At 36.5% G+C, this 26,723-nt stretch overlaps 1 protein-coding gene and 1 long non-coding RNA gene across 4 annotated transcripts; one reads left to right on the forward strand and one right to left on the reverse strand.

Moving 5' to 3' along the window:
* Positions 1-378: 378 nt before the first annotated feature.
* On the forward strand, positions 379-7,326 carry LOC122136977. The gene is made up of 2 exons (XR_006154478.1): positions 379-1,021; positions 6,253-7,326. It is a non-coding gene; the product is annotated as an uncharacterized LOC122136977 (long non-coding RNA).
* A 628-nt stretch (positions 7,327-7,954) lies between these two features.
* On the reverse strand, positions 7,955-23,460 carry LOC109071736 (liprin-beta-1-like). 3 transcript variants are annotated; one of them, XM_042721840.1, is made up of 27 exons: positions 23,320-23,460; positions 22,981-23,182; positions 21,434-21,502; positions 18,488-18,569; positions 17,495-17,700; positions 16,787-16,876; positions 16,507-16,620; positions 16,262-16,372; positions 15,536-15,628; positions 14,970-15,087; positions 14,127-14,188; positions 13,611-13,695; positions 13,115-13,197; positions 12,709-12,782; positions 12,283-12,334; positions 11,722-11,881; positions 11,430-11,559; positions 11,213-11,344; positions 10,964-11,114; positions 10,756-10,867; positions 9,973-10,061; positions 9,596-9,715; positions 9,380-9,505; positions 9,120-9,308; positions 8,815-8,973; positions 8,618-8,683; positions 7,955-8,532 (listed from the first exon to the last, which is right to left on the reverse strand). In XM_042721840.1, exons 3-27 carry the CDS (start codon positions 21,434-21,436, stop codon positions 8,455-8,457), a joined length of 2,685 nt encoding a protein of 894 aa, XP_042577774.1. In that variant the 5' UTR covers positions 21,437-21,502; positions 22,981-23,182; positions 23,320-23,460; the 3' UTR covers positions 7,955-8,454. The 3 variants fall into 3 exon arrangements, with proteins under 3 accessions (XP_042577774.1, XP_042577772.1, XP_042577773.1); XM_042721838.1 differs by lacking the exons at positions 7,955-8,532; positions 8,618-8,683; positions 8,815-8,973 and having other exon boundaries at positions 9,068-9,308; positions 15,515-15,628; positions 23,320-23,459; XM_042721839.1 differs by lacking the exons at positions 7,955-8,532; positions 8,618-8,683; positions 8,815-8,973; positions 21,434-21,502 and having other exon boundaries at positions 9,068-9,308; positions 15,515-15,628; positions 23,320-23,459.
* Between the last annotated feature and the right edge of the window lie 3,263 nt (positions 23,461-26,723).

Genomic DNA, 26,723 nt, shown 5'->3' on the forward strand with positions numbered 1-26,723 from the left:
TGAGTTCGAGTCTCGGGCCGGCAGGAATTGTGGGTGGGGGGAGTGCATGTACAGTTCTCTCTCCACCTTCAATACCATGACTTAGGTGCCCTTGAGCAAGGCATCGAACCCCCAACTGCTCCCCCGGGCGCCGCAGCATAAAAAAAATGGCTGCCCACTGCTCCGGGTGTGTGTTCACAGTGTGTGTGTGTTCACTGCTCTGTGTGTGTGCACTTCGGATGGGTTAAACACATAACACCAATTCACTTTCACTTTCACTTCACTTAGCCAATGCTAATATCTGTCACTGTTATATAAAAAAACTAACCTTGTAGCTAGTACTGCACTAGTTAAAACACAGACAACCCCACATAAAGAAGAAGGCTGTGTCCCGTTTAAGTAGCCTTTGTTTACACTTTGAACACATGCCTGAATTCAGTTCAACACATTTTATCTTTATTACCGCATCAGTTGAGAGATGATCTGGATCTGCTAAATTTACGTTGTTTTACTGGTCGATACTTATGTTTTCAAACATATTATATTCAAATCTACGACGGTCCACCTGGAGTTTGTTATATGATTAACACTGACGTTACTTGGCCACAAGAGGGAGCTGACGATCACTTAATTTTCATTTGACTTTTACACATTTAACTTAGTAAATATTGCCTTATTTTGTCTGAGTACGTAAATTTTAAAGTAGACTAGAAGTTTTGGAAGTCAGTGATCAAACCAAAAGTCTACTGGCACTGTAAGAAGTAATGTAGAAACCGAAGTGCAGTTTTCATCCTCTCCGCGAGGCGGCGGAAGCGACTGATCGGGTTCAGTGTGACACCTTCAGAATATGTTTGTCAACATGACGCTTGATTAACAGTCGCTCACCGCAGCTCTTGAAGACTCTTTAAAAGTAATGATTCTGCAGATGACAGCTCAGTGACAGACTCTTAATTTCACTCGACAGCACGCATTCCAGCACACAAACAAACAATACCGACCGACACACGCTGCAGAAACCGGAGATGTTTCACGCAACTCACCTGTAAGTAATCTTCTCAGCAGCGCATTTCTCTGGTGAAATAACTAGTAAACATCACCCAGCGGTTCTTAACACTTTCCTTGATTTGGATTTGTTGTGTTTGCACGCGTACTAACTTTAATTCTGATGGGATCCAAACTGAAACTAAAGTGTAGTTTTTGACAGCTAAACGTGTGAAGGCAAATGATATACGTTGGTTGTCAATTCACATTTATTCATTTTTTAAGTTCTGATTTTAATCTATATATCATATATAATTTACATTTTTATACGTTTTAAGTCCTTATTTTAACATTCACAATTTCTTTTTGTTTGTTTTCATACCACCATTTAAATTCTGATTTTATTAATTAAACGATTCATTGAAAATGTTTGCCTGAGTGTTTTCCTTAATTTAAATTTTATACGTTTTAAGTCCTAATTTTAACGTTCACAATTTGATTTTTTTTTTTTTTTTATGTTTTTATACCAACATTTAGATTTTGGTTTTATTAATTATATGATTAATTGATTCATTCGTTCACTGAATATGTGTTTTCCTTAAATTGTACTGTTAATTGATGTATTTTTATTGTTGCTAATAGTCTGTTAACACTTAAATAGTGCTTTTGTATTTCTGTGTGAACTATAATTTTGAGTGCTTTTGAAAGGTAATGCTTATAATTATGGATTTTATTTAGACATTAAATTCTTAAATTCAGATTTTAGTGATTAATTAGTGATGATAATGTAGTGATAGTGATCATTTTAATAATTAAAGATAAAAATGTATTATTTTATATAGCTTTTCTAGCTATTATTTTATATAGACTTTAGCTTTTAAATTCTGGTCTTAATCATTAACGGTTTTATTTTAAATGTATTTTAAGACAGTAAATTTTTAACTCTGATTGTAATCATTATAATATTTTACACTTTTCAGTTTTTTCTAGATGCTATAATTTAAATCCGATTTTGTATTAAATAATTATTTTATTTTATGATTTTTTTTTTTTTTTTTTTTTAAAATTTTTTTTTTTTTAAAACATGTGGCCTTTAGAGTTTCCTTAAATAATACAACCGAATACTCATTTATGTGGTTGGTGGTGGTTCGGTGGTCAGAGCTCATGGCATGAGATCTTAACCTATTGTACAAGACCTGGGTTCAAATCCCCAGTCTGCTACAGGTCTGAACAGCAACAAGAATTTTTTGGGTTTTTATTTTATTTTTTCAAATAAAAATCTTTTATTCTTTTTTTCCAGCCCACCTATGTCTCTCTGTCTTTTTCTCCTCTGGACCTATTCCTCCACCTTGTGCTCAGTCTTTATCTCTTGCACCGCCCCAGGTACTTTATTCAGTTAGTCCGTGTTTCTTATGGTGCCTTAGCCAGTTTGTTTCAGGTCTGTGTAGCTGGTCTGTTTTTTCGCCCCAGTCTTGTTCTTCAGTTTCCACCTTTGCCACCTCAGGTACAAACACAGGGCCGTATTAAGACAGTGTGGTGCCCCTGGGCACTAACATTAGCAGTAAGGGCAGTAAGCAGTATGTGAGATAGTGCACTCTAAAAAATCTTGGGTTATTTTTTTAACCCAAATGCTGGGTTGAGCCTTTTGGGTCATTTTTCGGGGTTATTTTTTCAGTGTTTGGGTAGTTTTTGTGTTACCCAGCTCCTGGGTCAAACGTAACAACCCAGTGTTTGGGTTGTTTTGCAGCTCCTGGGTCAAATGTAACAACCCGATGTTTGGGTAGTTTTTGTATTACTCAAATCTTGGCTCAGACGTTATTATCGTGGGGATTTGCTTCTCTTCTGGAGAGAGCAGTTCTTAGCGCCATCGAATCGATGCATTCGTCGGTAAAATACAGGTTTGTATACATTTTATTTTATCTATAAAATCGTTACTGTGCTGTATAGCTTTCAATTTTATGCAGAGCAACACGGCGCGCGGTATGAATCACCTTTAACGAGTGTCACGGTCTTTTCGCGTGATGGAAAAGCCTGATGCTTTGCATAAAATAAACGATTTTATTCGTAAAGATACAGAATACAAATACTTTGGATGTTAAAATATTTCCTCGGAGCTGTTTGTTTTTGGGCAGGTTATTAAGGCAGTCGCAGTATATTTCGGCTATGAGGGAAACACAGGGCGGCGGTCTCAGCCGTGAGCAGTTCCCCGCCGAACACGACTCCAGCTCGGGCACGAGAACCAGCGCTGCGCGGCGTAGTTATGGTGAAAACAGAATAACATAGACTGGTTGATAACACGTAAATTACTTCTGTTTAATTTTTACTTTTAATGTTTGTTAAACAAGGTTGTATTTGGGCAATATATATAGCCTATTAAAAACGATATAAGCAATGCTGTAAATGATAAATAAAGGAGAATAAAGGAAGTTTTCATGCAAACCTGTGGTTGTGTGGATTATTTTAGAAAAGTTTAGAGGATTTAAGTTAATCTGTAAACATTATTTAATGTATGAAGTAAAAAATGAGCTAGTAGTATAGTAAAAATGAATAAACCATAGTATCTGGGTTAAATCAACCCATTATGCTGGGTTAAATAAACAACCCAATTTGCTGGGTAACTGAGAAGCTACGCTATATCGAGTTCATTATTGAAGATGAATCGCCTTTGATAATGAACTCGATATAGCGTAGCTTGTCAGTGAATTACGGCTCTGTGTATTAACTGCAGCTCCATTTGAAAGCAGGTGATGGGGATTTACCGCTAATCATGGAACCGGCTTTACTGACGAGATGCACATGATCATATCGTTCGATATATTGTCCAGCCCTAGTCAATAATAAAACAATTTACGAATTGTATCAGTTATGTACATTTGGCAATGAACACCCAATAAAGGTTGTGAATGGTTGGTGCCCCTGGGCACTGGCACAAGAACACTCCCAGATAGTCTTAGAAGGTGTACCGCCCCAGATTCTGTGCTGTTGCCACAGCTTTCTTTCTTTCTTTGGTATGAGCCCCACACACCGAGATGGGATTTGAACCTAGGCCTCTACTGTAACTTTGTTCGCAACCAATGTGTTTAGCCACTAGTGCCATTGTGGCTTTCACGCTGAGGTTGGTTTTTTGGGGCACTTTGTTGGATTTAATGACAGCAATTTAACATAAGCAAAAGTGGGATTTGAACTCAGATCTCCAAGATGAAAATCCAATGCTTTATCTACTGAGCCACCAAGACTCCAGAGCTATTTGGTGTTTTGGATGTGATTATAACTATAATAATTTGTTTGAAATAGTGAAGCACTATAGTAAGTGCGGGGTTTGAACCCAGGTTTTTGTGAATGATGGGTGAATATTCATCCATTTGTCTACTGAGCCGCTGATATTAAGTTTAACAACATCATCACAAACAATTTAACAAAAGCAAAATTAACAATTTAACATAAGCAAAAGTGGGATTTGAACTCAGGTCTCCAAGATAAAAGCTTAACGTTTTGTCTACTGAGCCGCTGAGTCTCCAGAATTGTTTCATGTTTTGTTGGTTTTAATAAAAAATCAGTCTGAAATAATGAAAAACAATAGTATTTGTGGGACTTGAGCCTTGACTCTTATAAACGACAGATAAGTGTTTTGCCACTGAGCCTGTGAGATTAAAATGTTTTTTTGTTTAGCTTAACAACAGCATCATTAACAATTTAACACAAGCAATAGTGGGATTTGAACTCAGACCTCCATAATGAAAACATGATGATTTTATATGATGAAAAGCAATTACATCAAACAATTGTGGGATATAAACCACACAATTTTAGAAACACATCATTATGCGATATCACTGATCCACAAGTTTTAAATGTTTCATGAAATTTATGCGCAAATAAATTTAGCTACACTGCAGCAACAATTAAACACATTAAAGTGGGATTTGAACTCAGGTCTCTAAGATTGAAATGCAAAGATTTGTCTTTTGTGCCACTGAGTCCGTGGATTCCAGTCTTATTTTGGATGGGGTGTTATTGTGAGTTTTATGTATTAGATGAAAAAATTTCAGCAATTGTGGGATTTGAACTCGGGACCCAAAGATTAAGAGGGAAAGAGTTATCTTCTGTGCCACTGAGTCTGTGGAGTGCATGAGCATTTTGGATGGGATTTTATTGACAGCTTTGTTTTATATGACGAAAAACTTTAACAACTGTGGGATTTGAACTCCGGACTCTTAATAGTGAAATACAAAGATTTATCTTATGTGTCACTGAGTCTGTGGAGTCTTGTCTTGGATGGGGTGTTACTGAGAGTTTTGTTTTATATGACAAAAAAAAAAAGTTCAGCAACGGTGGGATGTGAACTCAGGACTTCATGATTTATACACAGAGATTTTACTCTCAGCACTACTGAGTCAGTGGTCAGTTGTGAGACGGTTTTATCAAGAGCTTTGTTTAATATGATGAAAAACAATTATCACATCAATGCAATTGTAGGAAATAAATATATCTCTATGTGCTGAGGCACAGAGTTTTTGTAAAGTTTTGCATTTTTCATGACGTATTAGAGCCAATAAATTTAGCTAGAGCTAAATACATGTTATAGTGGGATTTGAACTTAGACCTCCATGTTTAAGGTCCAGCACTTTGTCTTCTGAGCCATGGAGTCTGTCAGAGTGTTTTGGACAGAATTTTATTTATGTACAAAAAGGTAGTCTAGAGCTCCAGCATTTTATTTCATTAACACTCATTTCAGTTTGATTAACTCTGAGTTTGAGCCTTATATCAGGAAAGACATATCCAGTGGGCTGTGTTTATGAAATTTTACAGGGGAAGGAAGATGATATGTATTGTATTGTATTGTATTGCATTAAATAAGCTGCTGTGGCCAATTTATTCAAGCTATGTCAGAACCAAATGTACAAACATTCATAATTGTCATTAAGAACTTTATTTAAAATCAAACTGATAAACACAAACTCATAACATGCAACAAAAACAAACAAACAAAAAAAAAACATAATCTGCTTATTAAAATATATTTTATTTATTTTAATTAGAAACACAGAATCCAACAAACCTGGCTGTATCTAGTGATCCTACAGACCTTAATTAGCCGCTTCAGGTGTTTTTAATCAGGTTGGAGCTAAACTCTGGAAAGTGGCTCACCAGGGAGAGATTTAAGAGATTCCGTAATTAGTTTACAGATTACATAATATGTAAATAGGATTTATTCAGGTGTATTTACGATCAGTCAGTGGGCCATGGTTTAAACTCCTTTAAAGTGATGCTTGTCTATGTCTTTCTATGTAGATTAGTTTGGGTCAGTTTCCAGCCTGTTCCTCCACACATCTGGGCAATGGATATATTTGCCTCCTCACTGTCACCCTCTTCCATCCAGAACCTCATCACACATCCAGACTTCAGATGACAGAGACTCAGAGCAGGATGTGGACTGGAAAGCACTCACTATCCAGATGCTCCTCAAGGGGAGCTGGAGAATCCGTTTCCAATTCCGCTTAACCAATCAAGCATTAAAATAAATGCTGCTTGAGTCCAGAAACAACAAAAATCCTTATAATAATAATGTTTTATTTTTATAGCGCCTTTCAAGAACCCAAGGACGCTTTGCTAAATAATACAAGCATTTGGCAAACAAAATACACCAGACAATCATAGGGGAAATTCAGACAAAACAAGTGCTGACAACAAAGAACTACAGATTAACAACAAGAGGTCATGAAATCATATGATGAACACCAATTATGTCAAGAAGGTGGTCATGTGTCATACAGACAGAAGCTGAGAAATTGAGAAGCAGAGAGGTAATTGAGTTATTTAGAGAACAAAGTGAATAGATGAGTTTTAAGTTGAGACTTAAAGGTCTTGAGAGAGGAGGCAGCACGAATATTATGGGGCAGCTTATTCCATAGCTTAGGGCCTTTAATACAGAAAGCCCTACAGCCCACCGTAGAGTGTTTATACTTGGGCACAACAAGCTAGTTATCGTTGCTAGATCTGAGAGTCCGTGCAGGAATGTATGGTTGCACTAACTCACGTGCGAGGCTGTGACTGGCCTTATAAACTAAAACTGAGTTTGAATTTGATACATTTGGTCACAGGAAGCCAGTGAAGGATGGAAGTGATATGTGTAGATTTTTTGTTAAATGTAAGGGCTCGAGCAGCAGAGTTTTGTACCATATGGAGGCGATTAATAACTTTGTATAACTGGCAGGTAAGCCGCTATACAAGGAGTTACAGTAATCCAATCTGGAGGTTATAAAAGCATGGATAATAGTTTCAGCATCTCATTGTTTAACTGTGAACAAACATGGTACACATTCATTTAACTAAATAAAAACAAATACACAATCTCATTTACCTAAATTAAAGTATCTTGGAAGTCCTTTTGTTCTGTATTTTATGTTTACACTTTGACAATGTGCTTTTAAGTTCAACACAACATTTAATCGGTTTTACCTCATCATTTGAGAGCTGATCATGTGCATTTAGCTAAATTTGGCAGATCCATGTTTCTCTGCAGGTCATGAAAAAATATTTGATTTGTTGTAAAATACATAAAATTTTAATCTAGGTCTGACCATCTTGTCTTAATTCATGGATGCTGATACATTTGTTGACCACAGGAGGGAGCAGATGACTGAGCCTGCTGGAACTGTAGAAACTGAAATGTAGTTTTCCATCCGCTGGGTGACACATTTTTCTGTACTACCCCAGATATGGCAGCTTGTTACAGCTTTGCATGTTAACATAAAGCTCCACATGTAAAACCTTACACCACTAAGCCTGAAACTTAGGTTTTTCAAAATTTTGTGATACTGGTTTTACTAGTTTTTTTGTAATGCAGTTGTATAAGCTTTGTCAGTTTCGTGAACATGAATCACTTCACATGGTGAGCAGCTGCATTAGCCATTTTTTATAGATTCACAATGATAATTTCATTTGAACAAACCCAAAACAGACAAATATACATTGTCTAAAAACAGAGATTGGATTCAGGAAAAAAAAAAAAAGTTTTAATTGAATTTCTTTGACTTACACATGCATAAAACAGTACATAGTACATGGTATTCACTGATATGGTTATAGTAGAACAATATCAAGATTTTGCAAGCAAAATTTAAAATTTTCCCTCCCAATAAAATTATGTAAACCTCCAAGTAGAAAAGGATGAAAACATGCAGCAAACGGTCACATAAAAATATAGGGTAGAGTATAAAAGACATTAAAAATCAAAAAGAACTAACTGCTGTGATTTGTGGTCTTTGGTTTTCAGCTTGGTGCAAACACTTATAAATATGGTTTCAGTTACTGTATATACTGCAGATCCTAAATGAATAAATAGCATTTCATTGAATTAATATACTATTACATTTACTGTGTAATTCTTTTGAGTTTCACTGTGAGTGGAGCTTATTGCTTTCATACTAAAATCACAGTAACTTTCAACTTTTCAAATTTCACAGCTACAGACTTAGTCAAGTTCAAACAGTCTTAGTTGTCATCTATGGCGCTGGTTTCAGGTGAACAGGACGATGCCTCCATGAAGAACTCATCCTCTTTTAGCATGCTCTGGAGAACACATGAGGAACTCAGGTAAGAACAAGAGAGACCACAGCAGATACAGTACAGCTGGAATATTGTGTGGTTGTCTTACAGTCAGGTTGTTGATTCCTTCCGAGAATGCGCCAATCTGTTGCACGGTGCCTTCAGAGTCCTCCATCTGCACAACATCATTTAAACAATCTAACAATTATAACCAACTATTACCAGAAAACTTATTAAAAACTAGCAATTAAAATATGATTCACAATTTTAGCTGCATTGCATCCTAGTCAGTGGAATTGTCCATACCTGCTCCAGTTGATCCAAGCTGTCCTCATATACGCAAAGGCCTTTATTGAAACTGCTGCTCTGAGGCATCTGCACATCCATGGGGCAAACATACTCTTCCATCTCTTCCTGTCGCTTCCGCCTCAATGTCCCAAAACTTCCAAAAAACACACACCTCTTCTAAAAAAAGAAGAGAATATTAAAAAACACATAAAAAACTTATAACAACACTCTTTTGTAAATTAAAAAAAAACCTTTTAAAATTTTAATCCCACATATAAATGACATTCAAAGAACCACAGGCAACCTTACACACAGTTACTTGCCTTGACTTTGGCTGTAGCTGTCAGGACCGTGTAATCTGGGTTTTCAAGATACTCCTGCTTCAGCCTTTGTGCCTCTGAGCCAATCAGAAGATGGAAGTTGGTTGCAAGGTGACGTCTCAACAGAGTTTTATTTGGTGGGATGTTAAGAAGCAGAGCCATTGTCTCAACATTGAAGCGAGGCTCTAAAACCTGAGAAACGCAGGTAAAAAAAATAAGTAAAAACAAAGAAACTTTGATGTCTTCTGCTCCATTGCACATACCATTAGGCCTCCATGGACTCCACTTCCTCTCAGGTTGGGGGCATACTCCGCTAGATCCACTGAACGAAGCCACTCCATCACTCTGTGATTGGTCCATTGACAGATTTCTGCTGGCGTGGGATTATTCTAATCAAAGATGAAAAATACAGCAAAAATCAAAGTCGAATTCAAAGTAAATGGAGCTTAGTGTGGTGGTATAAGGGCAGGGTGTGCTACCTCTGTTGGTCGGCGACGGAGGCAGCTGGGGTCATAGCAGTTGATGCGTAGCACCTGAATGGCCCTCTTAATACTGAGATGATGAAGCACACTGCCCACTTTCAGTCCCAACAGGTCATCCTAACCAATGATATCCAAAAAAGTCAACCTTAGTATTGCGTTTTCCACAAAAACTGTTACCAACATAATTTATTATTTTCTTGGAACACCATATCAGCTTATTAGAATGACTTCTGAAGACTAGTATAATGACTGCTAAACATTTAGCTTTGCTATCACAGGAATAAGTTTAATTTTAGTAAGTATATATATGTTATAAAAGAAAAGGTAATATTTCAATTATAATTATATTATTTAGTTATTTATTTGGCACTTACCACAGTCATATAGTGAAGCATGCGCCCATCCACTCTACCCTCATCAAACTGAGATTTATACTGCGGTAGGCCAATGTCATCCAGCCATCCTTTGAGATAATTACAATAATAATAATAATACTGGTACTCGCACTTTGTAATAAAATGTTAATGGTGCAAATAACATTTGTAATCAACCATATTCAGACGTTTGGGTTAAAACGATAGTTCACCCCAAAGATGAAAATTGTCATTAATTACTCACCCTCATGCCGTTCTAAACCCGTAAGACCTTCGTTCATCCTTGGAACACAAATTAAGATATTTTTGATTAAAATTCCAAGAGTTTTCTGACCCTGCATAGACAGTAAAACAACTGACACGTTCAAGGCCCAGAAAGGTATTAAGGACATCATGTCCATGTGACATCAGTGGTTCAACAGCTACGAGAATACTTTTTGTCCCCAAAGAAAACAAAAATAACAACTTTATTCAATAATTTCTTCTTTTCCCTGTCAGTATTCGCCACACGTTCAGGAGAGTACCATGACTCTCAGTTGAACCACTCACATGGTCTATTTCAACAACGTCCTTACTACCTTTTTTCGGACTTGAACATTGCTGTCTATGCAGGGTCAGAAAGCTCTCAGAATTTAACAAAATATCTAAATCTGTGTTCCGAAGATGAACGAAGGACTTGCGGGTTTGGAACAAAATGAGGGTGAGTAATTAATGACAGAATTTTCATTTTTGTGTGAACTATCCCTTTAAACTTTTTAGTTAAAAATCCTGATTGTTACTTACGAGTAACCCAGTTGTAGTCCAGTTTACCCATGGCATCTTCCTCCTCGGAGCCCAGCGACTGAAGAGCCAGCTGCAGTTTCTTTCTGTGTAGAGGATGCCTGATGCCCATGTCCTGAAGCACAGACAGAAATGTCATACATCACACTGAATAACCTAACCTTACGACTTAAGAAATAAAAGTATGTGCATGCTTATTTGAAAATGGGACCTTTTCCAAATCATGCTGAGACGCCTTCAATAATGTCTGTCCAGAGCTGATCCATTGCTGAGCTTGATTTACATACAAGTCCAGTCCCTGGTTCTGCAGCCACTCGCACACCTGCTCTTTACTCCAGCGTGAAAATGGGCTGTCCAGCTCACTGACAGTGACATTTACAACATTACACGTACATACATTGAAGTGCATGGAAAAAAATGAAACGAAAGAACTCTTAACAAACAAACAAACTGTATTTACTTGTTATTGCTTCGCTGCAGATCACGTGACCAGCCCAGTCTGGGTCCCGCTGTGGCTCGAACTCCTCCTCTCCTAAACGCTGACTCGGGAGAATCATCCAGGTCATCGGAGGTGGACTGGCTTCTCTTCATTCTGATGTAGGGATCATTAAAGTTAATATCTTCATTTTAATAGATACTGGAGTTTATTGTTAATCTATTAAACACATTAAAAAGACCTTCCAAATAACTTCATGATGCCCTTTGATTTCTTCTTTCCTTCGGGCGAGTGTGTCTCTAATGCTTTCGGCTTCTGAGTATGCACCCCGGCCAAATCCAAGTGCTCAGTGCCCTTACGCTCTCCTTCAACTGCCAAGCCAATAAATAATCAATAATTCATTAACAGGATAAATCTTCAAAGATTCCAAAACTGCCAAGAAATGTGCATACTTCATTTTATATGTCCATCAAGGTCAAACTTTTGCAGTTTTTAAATAAAATGTTTTACAGAAAGTGTTTGGCCTCACTCACTCAGACTGGGAGCGGTGCTTGTCATCTTGTTGCCTCTGATCTTGAAAAAGCCACGTCCGAAAGAGGAACGTGTTTTTTTAGAGCCAAAACTCTCATTCCCTCCTGAGCTGGGCTGAGTCGGGGAGATGGATGGAGAGCCTCCATTTTTACTGGCTTGATCCTAAAATATTGCAAACAAGTTGCAGTTCTTGGTTAAGATATTTCAGTTTTTGTTTTGCCAAATGACTGGTTCTTAACAGTTCTAATTAAAAACAAATTAGATGCTTAGTTATTAGCATCATTTATAAATATAAGTGTCCAGTGCAGCTATTAAGTCGTTTTATTGTAAATAGAGCTTTTTGTAAGGCTCATGTTCATCTAATTTTACAATGACTAGTAAAGCGTGCTGGCTTGGGTGATGTGAAATGCTGTAGGGGGAGCCATTGTGCTTACATGAGAACAGTGACATTACTGTGTGCAAGCAGAGTTTTTAACCAACATGGGGAGACAGAACCCTACATTTGCAAACCTTTTTACAGGATCTTATTAACATATCTAATTCATAATTTCAGAAGTTGGTACCTCATTATTGCTTGTCAAACGAGACCTTTCAGGCTGCTGTACTTCAGAGACACTGAAAAAGCATTAAGGAAGAAAACAAAATGATCACAGATTTAATAATGTAATAATAAATTGTAATAAAAATAAGCAATAAAAGCATAAATCCCTGATATGGAAAATGTTGAATTTAATCAGTTTTTTTATTAGTTAAATTTTAAAATTCTAATGTTTACCTTAATTTCGCAAAACAACAATAATAATAATAATAATAATAATAATAATAATAATAATAATAATAGTACTCTATTCATGGAAAGTGCCTGAAAATCATAGTCAGTTTTATCTATTTTTCAATCTCAACTTTGTTCCCCAACTATGAAAAATGGTTGAACGTCAATATATCTTTTGTATGAACAGTTTAAATAAATGTCTGCAGTTAGTAAACACCTGTCAGTGGTCTCAGCTGCAGGTTTGTGTGTGGTCACTTCAAGGAGCAGCTCTGAACATGGAATGAGCTGAGGCTGTGTGAGAAACAACAACAACACTGATGGATCCAAGTATGCAAGAGAACAGCAGTGAGAAAAGTATTTTCCCTGAGGAGTCAGATTTCAATGGACAAGAGGAACAGGCAGTGACCGGTCTGAAATGACCTGAAATCACAGGATGCTGCTCCCAAACAAAAACAACAGAGATGTTCCCCGTCAACAAAAAGGTTATGGTTAAATTGTTATTCTCTGTCAGACCATCACAATGAAAGTACTGCAAGGAGGAGGTCTAAAAGGAAGTCTGAGGAATATCCTGTGTACACAAACCGTGTGTGTGTGTGTGTGTGTTTGAGTATGACCCTTCATACTTCATCAGTTTCCTCTTTGCCTCCTGAGGAGACCATCTCGGTGTCACACAGCCCTTCTCTTGTGTACTCGTCCCTGGGTTTGTCTGGGAAAACAGCACAAGTCATAAGACAGGATAAATCAGCTAAGCTATTAGACTGGGATGCAGACAAAAGCTTTTTGGGAAATATTCTTGGGATCAAAATAATCTTTTGCCTAATGTCATAAAGACACCAGGAAAAACAGACACAAGTGGTACTGATTAAGCAATGCATGTCGCTTAAAATATTACTGGAATCAAGTTACTTACTGCTAAAGATCAGTGGATTTACATTATAGCAGAACTTATAGAAATAGAAAGGCTCACATACAATTCTAAGAGATTTTTCAACAGGTTTCAATTTTGTCAAGAAGGTATTGTTTTTAATTGTTTATAGTGTGCCATTCCAACAGGAGCATTATTTTCCTCAAAAGGAAATAATAAACAGAAAACATAAAAATGTACCAAGGACATCTCACCTTTTGATGCCTGCACGGACAACACCATATCCTGCACTCGCTTGAAACGGATCAGAGAATGCTGCAGCTCTTTTATCTTCAAATCCTAAAAAGATTAAAACTATGTAAAATTGATTATCATATGAAATACATATTAATAATTAAACTACATTTTTATACTTTTTGATAAAAATATTATTATTATTATTAATTAAATATATACATACAAACACAGTAATATTGTAAAATATTACATTTACACCAAAAGAACATCTTTTATTTGAAATAACATTTTTAGAAGCTTTTGGTCATTTTTATGCACACTTGCTGAATAAAAGAATCCTATAAAAAATCCTTTTGACTGGTACTGTCTATATAATATTTACTTTTACATGTATACATCTAGGCAAAGACTGTTTAATTAGAAAGATTACAGAGATGGTTAAATTAGAAACCAAAGTATGTGAAATAATGTGTGTGCTGGCAGGTGGTTGATGTGATTGTCACAACAAAATAGCGGGACATCTTATTGTTTACCTTCTCTTCATTAGCTGCCTTTAAAGACTCAACAGCACTCCTCATTGTCTGCACCTCCATGTCTGAACACACAAAAACAACTCCAGAAATAATATGTCATGGCACACAACAGTTAAACATTTCAGAACAAGACTGGGGCCTTTGATACATTTTTATGTCTCTGGAATCACTAAAATAAACACCCCAGAAACTGCATACTCGTCATTTTGGAAGTAAAGATGATTTGCAGTCAAGAATAAATATTGTGAGACAATTCAAGCACATCTAGCAAATCAGAGTTATAAGAGAAGGGGAGTGTGCAGCCAAAACCAGGTCACCATCAATCAAAAAGCATGTCTAGACGTGTAATACAAACCTTCATATTCCTCATACATTCCAACAGTTTTTCTTGAGCTTACAGTGTGCTTGGATAGTTTCTCCTTTATAACGCAAAATGTTTTTGTTCCTGTGTCATCCATTTAAGAGTGGATTTAATAGCTGCATAATGTGTCTGTGCGAGACTCTTACACAGTGGAGTACAAAAGTCTACGACTAGTCATGTTTTCCACTCATCCACCATATTTATGACAAAAAAAACAAAAAATGATAACTAATACAAAAACACATTAAAAAAAACATAATAATAACCTGATAATTGAAATTTTTTTTTACAGATCACAAGTTAGAACCAACAAGATCAAATCTCACATTTACGTAAATAATCCACAATGGACCTATTTCACCTTCAGTCTTTTATTTCCTGTACATTATTACATTATTTTAAATTAGATTTTGCGTCCCCTTTAGTTACATTTTAATTTGACTTTGGCATGTTGTTGATAAAGAAAAATGTTCATATTGTACCTTTCTCTCTGCTTTGTGACTGTTCTGTTTTTGGGGCTTCTGACATGGCCTGGTCCTGAAATCTTCTAAGTGCATGTTCTCTCTCCTCCAACTGCTTTTGTAGTGATATCAACTCCTCCTGACCAATAAAAACCACAATTAATGCTCGCAGGACATTCCATAACTAAAAATAAGCTCACCATGTGCCGACCCCAAATTTACTTAGCTCAAATTTACTTATCTGCAGATATAGCATTATCAAAAAAATATTGGGAAATGTCATTTCAAAGTATGCAAGAAACAAAACTGAGTGGCAGAAATAAAAAATAAAATAATAAAAATAAATCAGGTGTAAGAGACATGATTTTTCACGAATCTGTTCAGCTATGTGAATTTGCCCTGCTTTTAGCATGTGGATAAAGTTCATTAGCTTGGCACATTCCAGTGGCGAATCATGAAGTTTAGGGTGACCTACACAAGGATTTCACTGTGTGTTTAAGTGATTCATAGACAAGTGCTTCCTGTTACACTTCACTGCTGTTAATCTAATGTTGTGTAATTATCACCTGACCATGAGGCACTCGTACTTTGGCAGCGTTAAGACTTCTCTCATACTCTTGTCTCTCGTCCTCCATAGAAGTCAACTGAAGGCGCATGTCTTTCACATCCTGATAAAGACCCTAAGGAGAAAGACCATGATATCTATATGTCAAAGAGTCAAGAATAATTTTGTGACTTGTAAGGCTAAATGCTTTGAGTTTTGTTGAATGAGTAGGCCAAAAAATACCTCAAAGACTCTGACAAAGTGGACTGAGATTGAAAAACACTGAAATTGAGAAGTTAAAATTATACTTAAATGAAATCTATATTTTCATCTAACACAGAGGAAACCTAGCCCATTCTTTTGGTCCACTGTGGATTTCTGGTTTCTGAAACTGAAACTCCCCTTTGGGCTCATGCAAGTGAGAGAAAGCTGAATGGGTCCAGTGTAGTCTGGACTCAAACGGGGCAAAAAAGGCTTTAGAACAGGAAATGGCTCTGGCACTCTGTGTTTTGCTCTCACCCTCTGCTGGATAAAGCTAGGGGCTTAAGCAGCGATGAATGTCACTATGGAAACCACAGGGTGGTCAAACCATAATAGCCAGGTTTAATACCATTAAATGTTCAGATTGTCAGTACAGTTCATTCTGTTCTGCATTCAGAGCACTTTTAAGGTTCTGATTAATGACTGGAGACTGCAATTTGTTAGGCTTGTGGGACTCCGTGCCCTATGAAATTTCACAGTGGTGATGGTGCAAACATGTGCTCCTTACCTCACTTTCTCTGCAATCCCCCTCTGCAGCAGCTAGCTTTAGTTTCAGACTTGATACCTCGGTCAGCAGTTCCAGTTTCTCCGTCTCTAAAGCACTTCTGCTAAGCAGCTCCTACACACAATTTACATACTGGTTTTAATTTTTTGGAAATCTGTTCCTTTAATACTGACCACTCTTACAACAATGTGTCTTAAATGCAGTGCACTTCTGTTGTTGGAGATAAGCCTATAAAAGAAATCACACACCTGCTGTAGTAACTCTTCTGTAGCATTTAGTTTCATGCGGTGTTCCTCAAGGCTCGAGTCTAGGTCCCTTATTTTTTCTCCTTGAACTTCCACCTGGTCTGTCAGAACACTTACCTGGGGTGTCAGAGTGGATACTTATTAAATTTGTGTGTGATGTGTGACATTTAGAAACTACAATTGCTGCATTCAAACTGACAGCTAATAGGAAAGCAGAGGCACGCAACTTCAAATCTGACAAGAAAATCCCACAAAGTCTCTCGACTTGGTTTTGACAACTCACCTGGAGCACTAGACATTCTTTGTCACTTTCCAAGCGAGTGAGTCGCTCCTGGTTGACCAAATCCCCTGCTGCAGATCCATGGCCATTGGTCTGGAAACATAAACAAATCAACAGAGTGCTTCATGTAGTTGTATTCTATATTAAACATACACGAAAACACATTTCCAAATAGACACACCAGATTTACTGGTTGTGGGGTGTGACACATTGCATCTTTGAAATAGAAGGCTCTGAACAGGCAACAAAATGCAGTGAAATGAACTGAAATGACCATATTCAGTCAAATGCCAGTGGGACCTGAAAAAGAAAATCACATGCTGCCATCAGTGAGTCATGTGAGGTTCGTTCAGATGATACTCTGCTATATGAGATGCATGTGAAAGTTTTGCTGCCCAGGAGTGGAAATTTCACAAAGCAAGCATGCTTCAGGTTAAATATGGAAAAAGGGGCCGGGGAGCTGAAATGTGCTTAATCCAGATGAATCATGACTGGAGTTAAGGATGGAAAACACAAAGGGAGAAAATCTTACGTCAGAGTTACAGATGAATACATTATATGAAAAAAAAAGTCAATAGTATTTTCCTTCAGAGTAATTTTTGCATCAAACAGCTTACAAACCTTCAGCCAAAAATGCAAATATTATTTTAAAAGGAACTATATTAAAGCTCCCCATTTTAGCCCACCAATTGTTTTCTGATGAAAACCCACCAGTCGGCTTTGTAGCCACTCCATCAGACCCTCAGCTGTGGTTTCGGACACCTGACTGCGCAGACTCTCCTTTTCCTCGGGATCCATCAAGTCCAACGCAGCCCTCAGGTCCTCCAAGAGGTGCAGCACCCGAAGGCTGCCCAGGAATGGTGAAGTTGGTGACTGACAATCAAAGAGGCCATTTGTGTAATTCATAGCCTTAGAACCTGAGGCAAATGCAGGAATGAGGATCAGTGAAGGAATTTTGGGATAAGTCAAAATTACTGGGTTCCATGTACAATTGAATAGACTGTTATAAAGTGCACAACTGAATAGACTAATTCTATTGTTATATTTGTGTCATTTTTTTGTAACTGTGTGACTGTGTGGTTGTATTCCCCGAAAATGAACAGAAAATGAGAGTGAGTAAAGGACTGAAATTATTTCATTTTAAATTGAATTCTTGGGTGGATTCACTTTAAATCTGCATGTTTTTCTGTAGCTACTTTCAGCACTTTCCAAAACAAAACACAGGTTGGATGACTGTGACCACACTGCTCGGGTGGCTTGTTGTCAGATGATGTAAACAGTGGGACGTCCACTTCCATAATTACAGAGTGAACGGAAAAGCATAACCTTCAAGAGACTCACTCTTGCTCCAAGAAAGACATTCATTTTTCTCTGATGCGTCCCTGATGTTCCCAGAGATGGACAATATTGTGGTTGCATACTGAATAAGCATTAGATTTCATCAGTGCTGAAATAGTGGAAAAGCCTTGTAATATTGCTCACTGCGCATACTCTCAGTTCTCACAAATCTGCAGAAACACTCACAGTGCAGATTTATTCTCCTTGCAAGTTTACGTATGTGCATTGACCCTAAAAATAATTTCAAATAATTTGTCTTTTATTTTTAATAAATGATTACACTGTTGATGACTGTGTAAAACTGCAAATAAAAGAAAAGAGAAAGAAACTTTTTTGTACATAGTATTTTTCATTATTTAGTTGTACCTGCAATGATGCCATCCATCTGCTCCAGAGCAGCTGCCAACATTTCACTCGCATCGCACATCATGATCAGCTTTCTTGAAACCTGCAAATGTAACATATAAAGGTAAGCAAGTACAATGCGCTAAAAAAGAAAAAAATCCTGCTTTCCATCTGTCTGATGTTCTCTCTCCTGTCTGGCACTAGTATGAGGCGTTTCTGTCCCACTATGCAGAATGGGAGGACTCATGTGTGGGATAATGGCATGATTCTCCCAGGATTTTTCTCCACATTGTGTTGGAATGCTTGGAATTCCAGACCTTCAAAACAAAGTCCCACAGGATTCACGACCAGCCTGTTACCACCACTGGCCTACAGCTTGACAGAAGCGGCCCTTCTCCACCCACCAGATTGGATCCCTGAATGAACCCTTTAATTACTATTTCAAAATTAATTTATATTAGCAAGGCAAATTAAATCTAATAGATGGCTATGCCTCACTTATGAACATGTCAAAACATGCATGAGCAGCTGCTCAAATTTGTTTACAAAAAAATGCCACAATCCTTAAGGTATCTAAGACAGTGTTGTTACTGTTAACTAAAAATAAACTATTAAACTATTAAAATAATTTCTAATAATTAAAATAAAGCTGAAATAAAATAAAATTTAGCAACTGATCTGAAATAAGCCGAAATAAAAAAAATAAAAATATTAAAAAAAAAAAAAAAAAAAAAAAAAAAAAGGGGGAAAGAATAAATAAAATGGAAATGTAAAAATAAAGGAAATATTACATTTCTTTAGATTCTACAAGTATTAAGAAATAATACTTAAATAACACTGATGTAGGAGGAAGGGCAAACTATTTTTTTTTGTTTAAAATGTATTTTATTGCATTTATACAAATAAATATATTTAAAAAAAGATGCAATGCAATAAAAAAAGATGCAATGCAATGGTAGGAGAAACCCTTTTGAATGTGTATAGATTTTACAGTGATACTATAATGGGGGATGAACACAAATGTAAAGTTTTACTATGCAAACTACCTTAAAAAAAGTTGTTTGTTGGAAAACTAGTAAACCATACTGACCCATCTCTATATAGGACTACACTGCTGGTCACAATTACAAGCCAAAACAGTGGGGTACCCTACTTAATTTGGTTACAGACTGCAAGAGAGCTGGAACTCTCAACAACTAACACAGAGATCTTTGTTTGTCCATTTACCACCAACCCCAAGAGAAAGAGCACAGAAACAAGCTACATTCTCATTCTAACATGAACCTATTCAATTACGACCTTATCTGATCAACGAGGACCGCAAAAAGGCCAAGACCAGGCCACGTCATGTCACAGTTTTTATGTAGCAAGAGGAGCAGACCAAGATTTTGTTTATGGATATTGGATTTTATCAGGTCAATGAGTCCTTTGTATAAAATGCTTGTTCCAAGCAAATGAGAGCTGTTTTAGAGCCCAATGACCAAATCAAGCTGCTGACCACAAAACATCAACCAAATCCTCACCGAAACTTCAAAGATGAATGAAAGTGTTAAAATAAGTTACAATCTACTGGATTTGAACTGACATTCAGATCCATTACCACCTGTAGAAACACTGGCCAAAGTGGAGGTCCGCCCAGCTTGAAATCCACAGCTTTTCCAGTTACTTTTGGCAAAGAAAAACATTCTCCACATCCCTGGAGGGAAAAGGAGCTGTATTTAGTCAGCCGCCTGCATCACTTCCTATGGGGAAGCCCTGGATATCTGGCAGTTTCTCCAAATAGTGCAAGTAGAAAGTCTGAAAGTGAATATTTTCTTACTTCAGAAGAGTTAATCAGGGGTGTAATTTGACCAGTTTAAGATTATAAAATCAGAAATCAATTATATGACTCTCAGATGCTTTATACCATATTTGACCAGTTTAAGACTACGAAATCAGAAATCAGTTATATGACTCTCAGATGCTTTATACCATATATGATTGTGTGTGTGTGTGTGTGTGTGTGTGTGTGTATGTGTACACACTTCAAGCCTGCTTGGGAGCAATTTGGGGTATATATACACTACCAATGATTATGTTCATGTGCTCTATACCTTTTCTGTGTTCATATTCTGACCCAACAAAAGAAACGAAGCTCAAGTATGACACACATATTGTGTTTCCATCCACTCTGATCTGTTCTTTTCACGGATATTTTGATTTTCCATTTCACGAAGCCTGGACGGAAATTCATGGATAAAAGCGAGCCCCTCGTGATAGTGTGGAGTGATCTTTGGCTCCAAGTACACTTTTGAACAATACTTTCCAGTAGTAAACGCAACAGATTTTAATCAGTCACAAATGGACTGAGGAATTGCATTTCCATACAGAAATCTGTGTACCATGCACCAATCGCTCCATGACCCAAATGACCAGCTCCATCGAGAACCTCCCCCTTCTCCCAGATTCCTGAAAAACTCCTCCAGATGTGTGCTCCCTCTCACATACCTTCACAATCAGCACTTCCTCCAAACATAGATATCACACAACCCGCCCTCAGGCCAAAGCACTGTCAAGCCCCTCGTGCAAATTAATTCAATTGTTTTACTAGTAAATATACAATTAATCAGCAGATTGCATATTGCCTTAAAGGGTTGTTAACCAAAGCACTGTAGGAGGGACGGTAGTGACTAGCTGGCTTGGTGCCCAGACAGGCCTACCAGTACAAAGGTAGAAGTCGTTTTGGTTTATTTACAGACTCTGACGTTGACCAGATGTGGAGATAGGGGATGGAGTGGGGGAAGTCTGAAAGAAAAACAACCCACTGCCCGTGCCATAATCCAGGCTGAGCCTCGTCCCAAATACACCCAATCCCTCAGACGGATCGTGCTACTGAGCTATATGCTATACAAACACACAGATGTGACACATATGTGGCGTTCAGCATTAAGACAAGCTCCTAGTGGTGAAGTCCCATCCGCTACTTACCATTCAGCTGAATGTTGGAGTGTGCAGGTTAAGAATTCAAAATATAAATTTTTGCTTTGCTTTGAGTTCCTGAATGAAAGTAAAAGAATATTTTGTATCACTTGGTTTGATAAAGTGCTTTTGAGCAGCATTCTTCTTAAAGAGGAGTGAGCTGTCAGCCGATAAAGACCAGAGACACATCACTCCCCCTACATCAGTGTTTCCCAACCATTTATGTCTAACGTACGCCCACAGACCCATCAGTAAAGCCCTTAACCAACATAATCAAAAAAAAAGTGCTCATTCATTTTGGGATCATTTAGCATTATCACTAATGTTATTAAAATACATTTGATACTGAGGTGAAAAACCCATCCACTCAAATGTAAAAACTTTAAACATATTACAAATGTGCAGACATTCAACATGTTGTATGTTTAAAAACATCCTAAAAATAACAGAAAATATTAGATGCTTGAATCTACTATTGTTTGTTTTATAGGTTCAACAACAACAACAACAACAACAAGAGTGATACTATCCTTAATCTTTTAGCAGATGCATTGCAAAAATAAATGTTATATATATATTATCTATATATAGATATAATATATATATTATATATATATATATATATATATATATATATGAAAATATATACACAATGCTTCTGTGGCAAAACCCTATATACTTACGGTATGTGATCGCATGGTGTATGATTGCTAGAGTTCTCTTTTTATCCCAATTACATCAAAGTTACATAAACATCATTAAAATTTCAAAAACAAATGGCTGCACTGATAATGCTTTAATTCTGACATTTGTAGCTTGTCTGTGGTTTGCTCAAATGAATACAAGGAAACATGTGGAGAACAAGATAGGAAACATCTGACACACACTTCAAGCCTGCATGGGAGCAATTTGGGGTCTTATATTTGAAGAATTAAAAAAAAAAAAAAAATCCCTGATGTCATAGCTGACCTTTTCCCACTCCCAAAGTCAAAGACCACAACCACACAATTTAAATTAAACAAAACAAAAACTAAAAACCTACACGCTACATATTACTATGCTTTACAGCATCAGGTTAAGACAGTCCTTTTACTTTATTGTGTGAACAAATGACCAACTTCATGAGCAACTTCAGATTTATTCATTCATATAACCCAAAAGTCAAACCCACAAGCAAATTCAGCTTCCACAAATCCACAAGAAAATAAATGTGATATTGTCCAACAAAAATACACATTCACAAGTTAAAAAAAGAGAAAAGAAATAAAGTTACTGTAGCTCAAGACCTAAAAGAGCATAGATCTAAATCTGTATAAACGTAACAAATAGGGATGTTGTACAAATACATTCCTAAAATGTTACATTCATTTAAATCTTTGAAGTGTAGAAATGTAGTTCAGAAAAAAGACAAAGAATGAGTAAACAGAAGAAAAAAAAAACAAGCACAGAAACATAATTTTACGCATCTTAAAACGCGTAAACGACTCTCAGGTGCGACACAGATGAAGCACATCATTATTGTTTAATCGGTTTTTCAAATATCGTAAATGGCTTACCTTCTAATGTAATAAGAGTCCTGTCGTTATTCGAAATGATAAACTTCCTTCAGCAGACGTGTATGGCCGAAATCAACAGATATTCCCGAGCGTCCCTCATATTAATGTTTTCAAAAGAAGTTGAACGCGTCTCCTCCAAGAGCAGCGGCGGAACTTTAGGACTTCAAGTTGAGAGTCGTGCGCCCAAGTGCGCATGCGCCTGCTAAACCAGTCACAACCACAAAACCATCCAACATCATCAATTACCCCCACAGAAAACTATAAGTAAAAACTTATATTTTTACATGCGTAAGCATTCCGTTTTCTGTTAAGACTGATAACAATGCAATAAAATAATACCTCCACAGAAACTGAATTAGTGGGAAGAATAGAAAAAAAGAGGGCTTGTCGTCCAGGTAATTGGTCAGGCATGACTCCAAAACAATAATCATCTAATTAAACTATTCACTATGTATTTTCAGCATCTGTGAAAGTTTCTTAGGTGTTCATATTCAAATTAAATTAAATTATTGTTGCTAAAACATAATTATTATTCATACCACTCAGAATACAATTCATACTGCAATGTACCATTAAGACTAATCACCGTCGTTTCAATTTATATCATTTGTAATTTAACTTTTAATTAATAAATAAACCCCTAATTAATAAACATACCCATATTATTATAATCAAAAAAAAATACAATTAATAAATAAACAATAAATAAATAAAATGAACATAAAATGGCCTTTTCCTCCTGTTAGAGCTTTTAAATAAGTTGCGTATACTCAATGTTTTGTTTTATAATAATTTTCATTATTAAATATGCAATGCTAAGAATCAAATAAAAAGTTACATGTTAAAGTATATGAATTAACATGTTAACCTATTTGAATATGCACAAACTAGTAATATATTGTTAAGCAATGCTTGTTGATGTTAGTAATGAGAGTTACTAAAAAGGTTTCCAAAATTTTCTGATATGAAGTCATCTGCATAGAAGCAAGTAAAAGCTACCGGCAAAAGGATAAATATCGCCCTCTTGTGAATACTAAATATTTTTCATATTTTTTTTTTTTAATCACAATATAATGTTAATAATGATATAACACAAAATCACAACATATACCACATAAAAACCCTAACCTAATTTTCAAAAAATCATATTTAAAAAATTTTTATTTTTAATTTTATTTTTTATTTTTTTACATTAAAGAAACAGCTGTTTGTTTCTTTCTGAATTAAATTCATTAATTTTATACATATGTGACTGCTATTTAAACCATTATTTACTATGGGATCATATCATAATTCAGTTTTTGTATTTAGGCTATGCCTTGGATGCTCAAGATTGCTAAAACATGACCCTCCGTCACCAGTGTTCGAACATTGTTCACTGAAAAAAACTATATTATTATTATTATTATTAATTTTTAAATTATTAATTTTTAAGTGGTTGCAAACTATTTATTTTAGCTACATTTAATAAAAAAATTAAAATAAAATAAAAACACGTTGAAAGTTAGTCAAATAAATGTATTTAAATGTAGTTAAAATAAATTGATTGCAACCAATTACCTCAAAAAAAATTAGTAAATTCAATGAATCATTTTTTTTTTTCAGTGTTCTTCCTGGACATACCCATGTTTTTTGGATTTAAAGAGATTTGCTGGTCCATCTTAACAGTCCGAACCCAGTGGCTTATTGTCTTAAAGCCACAATACGTAATTTTTCGCCGCTAGAGGGCGCGTATTCAAAATTAACAAACCAGGTAGCATAGTTTGATGACGCTGTGACAGAGTGTGGAATCATGGGAGTTGTGGTCTTCATCCCCACAGCCGATGCAATCCATGGGACTCGGGCGGAAATCATGTTCATGGATGAGCTAATGATTTATTAACATAGTAGAATGAAGCAGGGTGAGGCTGAAAGCCGTCAAAGCGAAATGAGGCCGCTGACACTAGTTTTTCTTATGCCACAGTTGACTGCTTCAGCAGCGCTGTTTTATACATTTAAAAGTTATTTTATAATGCTACTCTCTGCAGTCGTCACCGGTCTATTAAAATGCACAACATATTAAAGCGTCTTTGGTGTTTCCATGTTTTCTACAAAAAAAAAAGAAAAGAAAAGGAAATCGATGGTCTATGACATCATTGGCAGGCGACACAATAACACTATGGACACCATAGACAGTAAAAGAAATGGACACAGCGACCCCGTTGGATTCAACGGAGACAAGTGAAGTCAATTAGAAGCACACACTTCCTGGGGGTCGAGCGTACTGCGCAGACTCAAACTCAGCTTGATGACGTAAATGTCACGTGAGCAACCTGTCTGACAATTGTAAGTCTTCTAATCGCTGTACCAAGAGCAATCTGAATCACCCAACCACAATCTTGCAGACATTGTTGAATAATTTTGTCCCGTTGCTTTTATGGACTCTCTATGGCCTTCTCCCTTGACTTCATGCCTCCACGTCCCCCTATAGCCTCATAGACAGTAAAAGATTGCCTGCGAGCTTCTCCTCCTGTCCATACGGTAATTTCTCTACTGTGCTATAGAGAGTCACAGGTTATGACGCAATCGTTAGCCTATTTTTACAAAAACTGCTTCTACGGGGCCATAACGTAAGATACAAGGTAATGGAGCCTTTTATACATTTTCGTGTTTCTTTAGAAATAATGAATGGACAAATGCAGTCTTTAAACGCCTCAGATGTAAAGTTATTCACTGTCAAAGTGACGCCAAAATGAATGGGATGAATGCCCCCCCGATGGACACGGACCGTATCCTCTGTATATAGTTTTTATTTTTTGTTGATTTATTTAGTATTTTATTTCTTTTTTCCTTATTTTTTTTTTCTTTTTTACAGTTGTTGTCTGTTTGAATTTATTGAAATTTTTGCTTTTATTGTTAATTTGTATGTGAATTGTCACTAAATAAAGCATAAAAAAAATGGACACGGTCCGTGTCACTAGTTAAAATTGCTTATTTTTCTGTATTTATACATTCTTCGAAACATTTGGGATGATGTAAGTACACAAGTCAACAAAATATATAACACGTTCTAGTGGTTATTGGATATTTTAATAAAAAAATAAAATCTTAAATATTGTGCCTTTAAGACGCTAACCTGTAATATCTGATCTATTTTCTCTGCCATTTGGATCGAGGCACTTCTGTGTCCATGACAACCAGGCTCACGGCGAATCATTTTAGTCTCTTTTCCTCAATGGCACAAACAACCCACTTATTTTGCCCACTGGGTGAAGAGTTGTACCCTGCTTGGGTCAAGTTGTCACTCTTGGAAAAGTACAAGGTGTACTGTGACAAGGGTAAAGGCTAATGATTCTGGAGAATACCAATATAGAGCTTAGTTTTCAAAATAACTTCCCTTGTGAATCCCAGCAATTTTGTGTGGGCAGAGGTATTGCTGAATATAGCCCAAGTAAACAGAGGCAGATACCTACCAAATAGTATTGAAAATCCTCAGTAACAAAGCAGAGGCATTTTTAATCCAACTCTGAGTGAAACCAGTGACTCACTGTGTCCAAAGAACACTGAGAACTCACATTACAGCAGATACTCCACACCGAACCATCAACATAAAGGGTATTTTATATAAAAATGTTTCCTTTCAGGTGTCACTGTCACAGAGATGATCTTTGTTTATTTCATTCACTGTGTATAAGGACACAGCATTTTAATTAGTGGGAAGGAGACCAGCAATCTCTTTCTCTCACCTGGGGAACTGCATGGTA

The sequence above is a fragment of the Cyprinus carpio genome, chromosome B4 (genome assembly GCF_018340385.1).
Source record: "Cyprinus carpio isolate SPL01 chromosome B4, ASM1834038v1, whole genome shotgun sequence".
NCBI classification, from domain to species: Eukaryota; Metazoa; Chordata; class Actinopteri; order Cypriniformes; family Cyprinidae; genus Cyprinus; species Cyprinus carpio.